The sequence below is a fragment of the Sinocyclocheilus anshuiensis genome, unplaced genomic scaffold (assembly GCF_001515605.1).
Source record: "Sinocyclocheilus anshuiensis isolate Anshui unplaced genomic scaffold, SAMN03320099.WGS_v1.1 scaffold1534, whole genome shotgun sequence".
Taxonomy (NCBI): domain Eukaryota; kingdom Metazoa; phylum Chordata; class Actinopteri; order Cypriniformes; family Cyprinidae; genus Sinocyclocheilus; species Sinocyclocheilus anshuiensis.
Genome location: NW_015544232.1, coordinates 381,377 through 394,013, shown reverse-complemented (window position 1 = coordinate 394,013; position 12,637 = coordinate 381,377). Strand labels below are relative to the sequence as shown.

Genomic DNA, 12,637 nt, shown 5'->3' with positions numbered 1-12,637 from the left:
ATTGTTATTCACGCCGGCGCTAATGATGTTCGACTTCGGCAGTCGGAGATCACTAAAAATAACATTAAAGAGGTGTGTGAACTTGCAAGTACAATGTCAGACACTGTAATATGCTCTGGTCCCCTCCTTGCTTACCGTGGTGATGAGATACATAGCAGACTGTCATCACTCAATGGCTGGATTATGAGAATGGCTCAATGGTGCCCGCAGGAATAACATGGGTTTCATAGACAATTGGACGAGTGTTTGGGGCAGACCTGACCTGAAAAGAGATAGTCTTCATCCCTCCTGGGGTGGCGCCGCTCTTCTCTCTAGAAATATGGCACATAGTCTTAGAGTTTGTACTTGACTAACTGGGGCCCAGGTCAGGAAGCAGACAGACTGGCTAAACCGACCGTCTGCTAGCCGCCTCACGTCACAGAAATCAGTTAATTCTCAGCACATAGATACCTTTTCACCTAGATATCACACTATAGAGACAGTGTCTGTTTCCTGAACTAGAAAATACAAAAAATGTCTAAACCAATTTAAGAGTAACAATTTAATTGATGTTCAACAAATAAAAAACAGATGTAATACGGATAAACAAATGATAAAGCTTGGCTTATTGAATATCAGGTCCCTTTCTACGAAAGCACTTTTTGTAAATGATATGATCACTGATCATAACCTAGATTGCTCTGTTTGACAGAAACCTGGCTAAAACCTGATGATTACATTATTTTCGAGTCTTCCACCCCAAGATTACTGTTGTAAACATGAGCCACGTCCAAAAGGTAAAGGGGGAGGTGTTGCTACAACTTATAACAATATTTTCAGTATTTCTGAGAGGGCGGGCTTCAAATGTAACTCGTTTGAAGTAATGGTGCTTCATATAACATTATCCAGAAAAACAAGTGTTAATGATAAATCCTTTGTGATGTTTGTACTGGCTACTGTATACAGGCCACCAGGGCACCATACAGACTTTATTAAAGAATTTGCTGATTTTATATCCGAGTTAGTACTGGCTGCAGATAAAGTTTTAATTGTTGGTGATTTTAATATCCATGTTGATAATGAAAAAGATGCATTGGGATCAGCATTCATAGACATTCTGAATGAGACCTACTCATTGTCGAAATCATACGCTAGATTTAATACTCACAAACATAACCCCAGCTTTTTATTCAATACAGTGGCTAAATTAAAGAAAAATAAAGCATCAACAGGTGTTGACATTTCACAACAGTACAGCAGTAATCACTTTATAAACTACCTTACTTTAGGATATGTCCCCAAAACCTTCAAACTGGCTGTTATTAAGCCTCTCATAAAAAAAACTCAACTTGACCCCAAAGAACTAGTTAATTACAGACTGATCTCATATCTCCCTTTTCTGTCCAAGATACTAGAAAAGGTAGTATCCTCGCAATTATATTCCTTCTTAGAGAAAAATGCTATCTGTGAGGATTTGCAGTCAGGATTTAGACCGTATCATAGTACTGAGACTGCTCTCATTAGAGTTACAAATGACCTGCTCTTATCATCTGATTGTGGTTGTATCTCTCTATTAGTGCTATTGGATCTTAGCGCTGCGTTCGACACTATCGACCACACATTAGCATGGTTCAAATCATACTTATCTGACTGCCATCAATTTGTATCAGTGAATTAAGAGGTATCATATAGATCACAAGTGCAGTATGGAGTACCACAAAGCTCAGTACTAGGACCGTTGTTTTTCCACACTTTACATGCTACCCTTGGGAGATATCATCAGGAAGCTCTACACTTAGCTCTACATTTCTTCACAACCCGGACAAAACATACCAATTCGCAAAACTAACAGAATGCATAGCTGATATAAAAAAACGGGATGACTAGTAATTTCCTACTGCTAAATTCTGAAAAAAAACAAACGGGTGTTAATTATCGAACCAAAAACCTCATGTAATAATCTAGAACACTGTCTAACACTTGAAGGCTGTGCTGTCAATTTTTCGTCATCAGTTAGGAACCTAGGTGTATTTGATAGCAATCTTTCCTTTCAAAGTCATGTTTCTAGCATTTGTAAAAACGCATTTTTTCAGCTTAAAAATATATCTAAATTATGACCTTTGCTCTCAGTGTCAAATGCAGAAATGTTAATTAATGCATTCATGACTTCAAGGTTAGATTATTGTAATGCTTTATTGGGTGGTTGTTCTGCACGCTTAATAAACAAACTCCAGCTGGTCCAAAATGCAGCAGCTAGAGTTCTTACTAGAACCAGGAAGTATGACCATATTAGCCCGGTTCTGTCAACACTGCACTGGCTACCTATTAAACATGGTATAGATTTTAAAATCTTGCTTATTACTTACAAAGCCCTGAATGGTTTAGCACCTCAGTATTTGAATGAGCTCTTACTGCATTATAGTCCTCCACGTCCGGTGCATTCTCAAAACTCTAGCAATTTGATAATTGCAAACCAGAACACAGTGGGATCTGCATTTGCAATAATCAGTCCCTGTGACATTCAATGTTATTGAACCATGCATAAAACCTCCTTCATATTCATGACATGTGTCATGTCATGATTATGAAGGTGTCATGTCAGTCTTATGCACACCCCTTCAAGTAAAGTGTTACCAACCACTTTTTGTGTAGTACGAGTAAAGGGGGAAAATTAAAGGATCCTTTATTTAATTGTATAATATGTATAAAATGTATTTTATAAAAAGACCATATATATTTTTAGACCCTGCTTTAAAAGTTCACAGTTTGTTTGTAAAGTTAAGTTAAACATACAATGTCATAACATTTGATCTGAACAAAATAATTACATCTGCTTAATATCAGTGAAAAATAAAGTGCTTGCAGGATTTAAAACAATAAAATAAATACAGATGTTGAGCATTCTCAGAACCTTTCAACTTGGATTTCACAGGTTTTTCAGTTTGTATTTATGTTCCGCATGGAATCGCCGAGACCGCAACGCGAGCACCGCCCCAACTGCACAAAACGCCCCCACCACGAGTGAAAGCTGCAGCATTGCGGCGACCCTACTGCCCGTCGCACCCTGCACGAAGGCTCTTCAGACGGGACGCGGAACCGAGGCGCCCCCCGCGCCACAGTCCCAGGGTGGACGTTAAAAGCCCAAATGACGCCACACTTCAGCTTTGTACACCGAAACAGGAACTGGAACAATTCTTTCATCCTCCATTACTAGCAGCAAACTATATTAACGCTAACATTAGTGGCGTGCCCTAATGCTAGTATTTCCTGTCTGTTTAAGTTCAGAGAAGAAGGCTGCTATCTAGCGGTCAGGATATAAACTCAAAACTAAACAACTGCCATGAATCTTGTATGATTTTTTTTTTTAAATATCGATATTCCGTTTTTGAGAATCGATACAGTATCGCCATATCGATAATATCAATATTTTCTTACACCCCTAATGATTACCATATGAATAGCGCACGCTCCGCGTGGGCGTGATCACATTACAGCTAATGAGCTCAGACGGGAAAGACTGGGCCTCTCGTTGGTTTCATACAGATTACTTTATCACAGAATATTTGTTTTTGACATGAGCATGACATGACTTTTTCATTTAAAAGTAGACACTTCAAGCTTTCTATAGATATGTTTCTCATGTCTGTGTGTTCGGTATTCACTGAGTTTTGGTTCATTTTAGTGACGCGTTTGAGAAAGAAGTTTGCGGAGACCGAGACGGCAGAAAGCACACCCTGTTTGTTTTCTTTATTTTACAAAAGCACAGCGCTCTGTTGTTATTATGAATATATACAAATAAAAGTAGACCTTTTACAGATTCGAATGATGTATTGCTCTTATCTGTACAATCAAAAATGACAGAGTAATTTAAGTTCATTTCGGCCCCAAAACACACCGGCACGTTCGTCGACCCCAGAGGGTTAATAGAGAAACATGAACATCAGGCCAAATGGTTCCCTTTGCTTAACCATTCCATTCCATGCCGATCTGGGCCAGTCAGCACGGATACGGTTTCATTTTCCACTGTGGTGCTGATAACGGAGCTCTTTGGAATGTAATACAAATGTGACAGTCATTGCCTTGGTAACGCAAGTGTAATGTAAACAGCGATATGGACGATGATCAGATATTTATGTTTTTGGGACTCCTTTTTTATCTGATATTTACTTTGTTAAATAACAGAAAAAAGGACACAAATCTTGACGCGAAAAATAAAATAAACAGAAGGCGACTACGGGTATAATATTAATAAGCGCAAATGTTTCCTCCACAGACCAAACTGTCTCGGACATAATTTTTTTATATTGAACGTAGCGTAGCTGTATACTTGGCTGTTTGATCAAATAGCGCGTTTCCGCTTAGCCAGCTGTGGAGAAACTGGTAGCCAGGCAACAGAGTGGCGACGTCACACACACACTCTACCAGCATGGCTCAGCATGGTTGTGTAACCATCCTGAGAATTCCAGGCCGAGAACAGTTTGTAATCATGCCGCGCCGTACCAGGCTCACATGGAATTAATTCAATTCAATTCAAGTTTATTTGTATAGCGCTTGCTAGTCATTTTCATCTAGTTCATGTGTATTTATGGGTACACAGAGCAGTTGAGATAAATCAGGCAGGTTATTTGTGAATCTGTCTTTGGTGGCTGGAACAATAGTTCTGCCCGGATGATAACACGGAGCCTTATAGTTAACATCAGTAATATGCAGCATGCACGATCAAGGAAATGGTCAGTAACATCATCACTTTGAGGTACGATATCTATATCAGTAAGATCAATTCCATGCGATATAATTAAATCTAGCGTATGATTAAAACGATGAGTGGGCCCGGTGACGTTTTGCTTGACTCCAAAAGAGTTTATTAGGGCAGTAAACGCAAGTCCTACTGCATCATTTGTATTATCAATTACAACTGGAACCGTACCTGACAGTTCTTAGAACTGTTCGGCCCGATAGTGAAAAAGCGGCTATTATTGCAATTTGGAATTACTATTAGGAATTTTTCTGTTAAAATATTTTTGTTGTTTTTGCCAGTTTTCATAATGTAGGCAAATGTTTCTCAAATGAGTAACCTTTTCAATTATAATTTTGAGAAAAAAAAAAAAAATATATATATATATATATATCTCAGTTTAATATTATACAGTATGAGGAAAATGTGACAAAGTTTTCATTGACTAAAACAAAGACTATAGAATACCCAAGACGTGTCACTCGTATAGTTTTGAATAGGGGAAAATTAAACACTCAATATGGCTGCTTTATCGAAGGAAGCCCCGCCTTTTGAGTAAAAGAACCAATCGCTAATCGGTAAAGTCATTGCATCACTGCAGCTGCCGTTAGAAGTCCCGGTTGCTATAGAAGCAGTCAGCGTTCTGAGATGTGCACTTAGGACTGCGCATGCACATTGTCTGGTCTAGCCTGAAAAATAAGCTTTTTAGCGCTATTTGAGCAAAAGAAACAACATTAATGAAACGGTTGTCAGATTTCAAATATGAAATTTAATCATCAACTTGGGGAACAGTTTTGGAGAATTTTATATTTTCCCATTGAGCTGCACTTGCATACCCGAGAGACGTTTCAAAGATGGCCTCAAAGATGGACTAAAATTAGACTAAAAAGCTCAGACATTTAGTCGACTACAACTTGACTAAACAAAAAAAGGACAAGGTTGACTAAATATGATAATAACTAAAAAGTACATTTGACACCAGGACTAAGACTAATTTAAAAATGTCTGACAAAATTAACACTATGTTGCCTTGGGGATATGTAACCCAAAATCCAATGTTTTGTCATTAGTGGTTCAACAGATCACAAAACTCACGATTCGGATCACATTGTGGGTCTTGAGCCACAGATCGGATCATTTTTCGGATCAGCAAGAAAAAAATAAATACTTATATCAGTGTAACTTTGAGTCTTACCTATCAGATAGGTCCTTCAAAGTATCTTGGGGAGGTGAGGTGTCCAAGTCGCAACATCTAACTACTGGGGTGCCTCAGGGCTCAGTTCTTGGACCACTTCTCTTCTCTGTCTACATGGCATCATTAGGTTCTGTCATTTAGAAACATGGCTTTTCATACCACTTCTATGCTGATGACACTCAACTCTACCTCTCATTCCATCCTGATGATCCGACGATAGCGACTCGCATCTCAGCTTGTCTAACAGACATTTCTTCGCCGGCCAACGAGTTGGTGTTTTTTCAATGTATGCTTCAGACACGGGTCATGACGAGGCGTACCCCATAGCGACCCCTAGAGGACGCAGTTCGAAGTTCCCATGAAAGGGAACCACCACTGGCTCTGCACCCCTTTACCTAAATTCATTACTTCAGACTTATGTGCCCTCTAGAAGCTTGCTTTCTGCAAGTGAACGTCACTTTATTGGGCCATCCCAAAGAAGCATAAAATCACTTTTACGGACTTTTAAATTAAATGTTCCCTCCTGGTGGAATGACCTGCCCAACTCAATCCGTGCAGCTGAGTCCTTAGCCATCTTCAAGAATCGGCTAAAAACACATCTCTTCCATCTTTATTTGACCCTCTAACTCTAGCACTCTCTATTCTAATTCTATTCTTTAAAAAAAAACACTTGTCTCTTTTAGATTTGCACTCTATTCATTTGCTGCTTGTTTTCTTTAAAAAAAAAACAAAAAAAACTAACACTTGCTTTCTAATCTTTTTGTATTCTATCGGTTTTCTTTACATTTATTATACAATTAACAAAAGCAAAAAGACCTCTAACACTAGCTTGCTCTATTCTTTTTCTATTCTATCTGTTTTCTTGTTATTTATTATATTATTTAAAAAAAAAACTTGCTACGTGTACTGCGTTAAGCTAACTGAGACTTGTTATAGCACTTGTATATCATTGCTCTTTTGTTGATTTTGATTGCTTCCATTGTCCTCATTTGTAAGGCACTTTGGATAAAAGCGTCTGCTAAATGACTAAATGTAAATGTAAATGTAACTTTGCTTTCCATTTTATTACTTAAAGCACACTTTAAGTACTTCTTCAATGCACAATGCATGAAAACTACTAGCCTAACTAAGAAAGTTAAAACATGATTAAAGGTAAGTGAAACAGTCAGTAAAATAAATTAAATAAACTAAATAAAACCAAATACACAAATTACAAGCATAGATAAACACAATATTAAAAAGGCTGCATTTACACTTCACATTAACATGTGACCTGCCGGATGTTGTCCACATACACATTGAAAAGACAAGTGTAAACGTGCTTCTGATCGGAATGTTATACGATCAGCATGTCCTGGTCCAGAGATGGTCGAGGACGCATTGTGATCGTATCTCAGTGTAATGTAAATGCAATCCAGCCATCGTGTCTGCATTCGCAGGTTGACGTCACACAAAACCCTGCCCCCTCTCTCCCGAATTGTCAGAAGGAAACAGAGCAACAACAGAACCTGAATTCACACATATCTGAATTATCACGCACCTGCAGTTGTCACGCCACGCCGCAACAGCGTGAGGCTGTTTACACTGGACACGACAAAGGGACCGTTGCAAATCATTTGAACTTTTGTGTCAGTACGTCATAAACAGAACAAAGCAACAGTTTACTGTCTGGGATTTGCCGCATCCAGTGTAGACAGCATCACTGATTATAATGTGTTCTATGGTATTTTGTTGCGTCGCGCCGCTCGCGTCCGGTGTAGGACTTATTTAAATATTGCATGGGAAAGAGAGATCCGATCGGTTATCCAGATAGAGAAGTCACTTGATGTTGCCAAGTATAAATGCGCCGTGTCTTGATTGACTGATGATCCGATCTGCTTGATCGGATCACAGTGATCACATGTTAATGCCAATTCTAAACGCAGCCAAAATTACAAAATAAGGTCTCAGATACAGACAGCAGCAGGTAATTATAGGCTGCTATCCCTTTTAGGCCTGATGTGCAAATCCAATATAATGATACACATCTGCTTTCTTTCTGAGCTGTTTTCGTTCACTTAAGACATAACCAACTGCGTTTACGAGAATAATTGCTGAGATGGGTATTTTATTTGTGTGTGTCTGTTTTGGATGCAAAGAGATGCGAAAGAGGAATCAACTCTGTGTTCATGCACTGTCTAAAACGCGCCTCTGTGTGTGTGGCTGTGTGCACAGAAAAAAAGAGCAGGAGTACCGAATCGAGTTTTCTTTCACCTGTTCTTTCACTGGCATGGTTTAACATCACTTGAATGTGTAAATTGGCTAAACAAAACACATACAAATGATAAAATTAAACTCTATGATGCATTTAATCCACAAATCACATGCGTGCCAAACCGTGGGTCCTGGTCCGTACAGTTCACGGATCAACTATGATCCGTTCAACCCCATTCTTACTTATACAATGACTAATAAATAAAAGTAGGGATAGGCATATAATACAAAGCCTTAAAACCCATAATCTGCATTTTCATCTTGAAATAATTTGTAATACACGTTGTCTCAAATATTTCAAAATTTGCAATACTACAACTGAAAGTCCTTTGTGGTATGAATCACCCCATGGAGCTGTTTCTGATTGCTGACTCTGTGACCACAATGTAAGCATTGTGGTCACCCACATGCAGTTTTATGAGAGGTCCATTTTGATTTTAAACAAGAAATCTCTCCTGTTAAACATTACTTCATGGTGTTATTGAGAAAAATGGTCCAGCTGAGAAAAGAAATGAGATTCTGTTTATTTTTTAAACTTTTTGATGTGTTAGAAGCTATAATTATGCAACTTATCACAAAAGTTCTGAGATAAAGTTGTGTCCAGATGTGGTCTAGCTGCCTATGTTTAAATATTCATCATATATATCTGTTTTTACATTTTACATCTGTAAAAAAAAAAAAAAATTAATGTTTAACATTTATTTGCTTCTTCAGGGGTGATGCATTGCTAATTCACTTAAATAGTTGCACAGCACTCGAAAATGTCCATTAATAGTTATTCCAGAGGTAGGTTTTCCAACACAGCAGGAAGAAAAAATACTAATTGCAGCAGAGCTGTCTTTAGAGTGCACATGTGAGACTAGACAGAGTGTGTGTTTGTGTGTGAAAGTATTAGTAGCATTTCTGGTTAGCGAGCTGAGTGAATGCATGTGTGGGTGATTCAAAGTCTGAGGAGAGTGAACAGGTCTTGGAAGGAGCCTTGGTGCCTGACAGTCTCTCAGAGTGTAGGGCACTGATCTGAAGCATGAAGAGGAGCTGTTTGGAGAACCTGGGAGTTTAACAGCAGAATGATAACGTGTAACATTTTACTAGCTCTTAGTGTAAGAGATTCAGGTCTTCAGCTCACATTCTCATCTTTTACTCATCTCATTAATAAGTGTATCCTAATTAGTTATTCCATGTTTCACTCTGTCCATCACAGTGTATTACTAGCTTCGGAAAATAAACCACTCGAAAGTCACCATGTTTACGAGACACTAATCAAACATGTTGGACTTTGACGCAGATGCTGGGTTAGGCAGAAAATGTTGATACAAGCACAAATCTGTTTTCTATTTTATCCGTAACTCTAACAAAAATTTAGTTTGGGAGTATTATTTGTTGCTGTTAATCATCTTGAGTTTCCACATGTGTGATTATACCTGTTATTAACGTATGAAAATTGGGATGAATAGTTTTAAAAATTGTTTGACTTACTGAAGACATACAGTATATGTTCAATGTTAATAGACCATGTTATTGTTATTTGCTGTAATGGCAGTTCATTTGACTCATAAGTCATCTCTTTTCTATGTTTCCATCTTTATGTAGACTCCCATTAACCAGGCTTCTACACGGTCTCACTGCATCTTTACCATTCACCTGTGCAGCAAAGAGCTGGGTTCAGCCATGGTGCGGTGCTCCAAGTTGCACCTGGTGGATCTGGCTGGGTCTGAAAGAGTGGGAAAGTCAGGTGTGGGTGGTCAGATCCTAACAGAAGCAAAATATATTAACCTCTCTCTGCACTACTTGGAGCAGGTCAGAGGACTTTCTTTGTTACAGAGGTTTTTGTTGTATTTTTTTTTAAGGTGCACTATGGAATTTTGCCCTCTCTAACCATGTGGTTGAAACATGGAATTCCAAGTTACTTTCAGAAATGTTTTATGTTGTGCTTTCAGCTCTTTTATGCTGATAAATTTGAGGTTTATTCATAGTTGCTTTTGGTTACCATATCAGTACAGATCAGCACATATATGAAAAATGTAATCTGACTCTGAGCAAGTAGCATATGTGCCACCATAGTAGCCAGACTTTTTCTGTTCTAGAATATAATGTACATATAAACATACAAGGACAAACAGTGCAAACATTAAATTTCCTGCCAAGTCTGATCTAGCTGTTCAAAATATAAATCATTATTTTAAGCTTATAGAGAATTGGGGTAATACGAGAATGCCGTTTTGAACACAGTTTTTCCATGTACTTGCTCAGTAATGAAATTGTTAATTTTTACCCAAATCTCCATAGTGCACTCAATAATTATGATTTGAAATATATTGAAAAAATAATTTTAATTTAAATAATTTTGAATATAAACCTTTGTTTATATTGATATTACTCTTCTGGATTTTAAAATGAGTTTTAATAATATTACTGAAGCCACAATTTGGTGGGCTTTATTTGCTGTCTGGTTTAGGTCATCATAGCCCTGTCGGAGAAGAATAGATCCCACATCCCTTACCGCAATTCCATGATGACCTCTGTGCTTAGAGACAGTTTGGGTGGTAACTGTATGACCACCATGATCGCTGCTGTGTCTGTGGAGAGGAGGAACACTGGTGTACATCTCTTAACCTCTCTTTTAACCTCATCTCTTTTTTGTGCACAAAAGACAATGCATTTGTTTGAAATCTTCACATCACTCTCTCTCTTTTTTGTCAGGAGTCTATATCCACCTGTCGTTTTGCTCAGAGAGTGGCTTTTATTAAGAATGATGCTTTGCTCAATGAAGAACTGGATCCTGCTCTGGTAAGTCTGACATTATCATCTGACTTTATTTCTTTAAAAAATATCCTGTTAAATGTATTTTTTTTAAATGGTAGGCAGCTGGTTCCACTCAATCTGGAATTTTGCATAAATGCAAAAAATTTCCCCACGAAATGCAAACAGACAGTGACTTCTGTGTGAGCTGTGCTTCATGCATCAATGTACTATCGACAGTATGCAAAGGACCTTTTTTTGTCTGTGACTACACCTTCAGAGATCGAAAATCATAGACACCCCAAACTTGGCAGGATGCTCAGGCACACAGACACGCATCCGACACTAAGTAGCACTATAATAAAGCAATTTAGCTTTTGGATCATAACTCTGGAACCCTAAGGGCTAGAGATAAATTGCCCTGAATCCTTAAGTTAATACCTACAGAATGTAGATCTTCATTTTCATTTATAATATTTTTCAGTAATTTAAAATTGACTAAGAACCCTACTTTTTCGAAGTACTCTTAGGCTCTTCACCAAATATTCACCATATTTTGCACATGGTAGCTAGTGCTGTTATGTTTCACTGTAAATTCATGGTAACCCATATTCAGGTTTTTAATTTCTTCACAGAATTGCCAGTTAATGCAGCTTAATTACCTGCCACATTTTTTGTGTTTGTTGCTGCTTGGAATAACAAACAGCTGTTCCAAAAGCATGGGTATATCACCCAACAAAGTTCTAAGAGTGAAACGGTATATTTGAAAAGCTTCAGAAATACCAGCTGCTTAAGTATCTTTTAAAGTACCCTGCATCATATTGCAGGGCATCTGCATCATAACACGCACAGCATTTTGTACTTCCCAAATTCCTCTAGAGATGGGGTCTCTTACATTGACACCTACCTTTTGATACTCACCTGCGATTCCACGAACAATCTCCTAGTCATCACCTTCTCATCCACAAGGCAACTCCAAGTCTCCAAGTTGTCTCCTGGTACTCATTTACATTACATTTACATTTAATCATTTAGCAGATGCTTTTATCCAAAGCAACTTACAAATGAGGCGAACAATAAAAACAATCAGACCAACAAGACAGCAACAGTATACAACTGCTGTGACAAGTCTCAGTTAGTCTAGCACAGTACACATAGCAGGGAACAACGCTAAGGATTTTGTGGTTCAAATTTTTACTTGCCCTGCCAACATTTTCACTGGCCCTGCCACAAAAAAATTAAATAGTTGCTGTTATCATTGTTTTTGATCTTATCTTGTATTCTAATAAATAAGCTTATATGACACCAATATTTTAGATACCAATTAGATTTTACAATTCTCTATTTCTATTTTGATACCACAGCAAAAATCACTAGCCAAAAATAAACATAAATATAAAGTTTAAACATTATTAAAGACAAGTGACAGCCAGTAAATAAAAACAAATGAACAAATTACAAGTAATAGCACAATTACATATAGGCCTATAGCACAAAGATGAATGAAATTATGCGTTAGGTTATGTTTGTAGTATGTTCAGGCACAGAAATTGAAAAATCACACATAAAATAACATTTGCATATTCTTAACTGTGTGTTGCACCTTGATTTTTCATAACCATTTGAAATTAGAAGCAGCCACTGCATTTTAATCATGAATTGGAAAAAAAAAACAATACATGTGCAATGTTTGATTTTTATTAGACTGTATAATTTCAAAATCTGAAGCAAAAACA

At 37.7% G+C, this 12,637-nt stretch overlaps 1 protein-coding gene across 1 annotated transcript in view; it reads left to right on the top strand.

Moving 5' to 3' along the window:
- The window catches only part of kif6 (kinesin family member 6), a 185,736-nt gene that overhangs the window by 62,065 nt on the left and 111,034 nt on the right, over positions 1–12,637 (top strand). The window contains exons 7-8 of the mRNA XM_016498319.1: positions 9,753–9,959; positions 10,618–10,759. Coding sequence (XP_016353805.1) covers positions 9,753–9,959; positions 10,618–10,759 — 349 coding nt within the window. The remainder of the gene's footprint in view (positions 1–9,752; positions 9,960–10,617; positions 10,760–12,637) is intronic.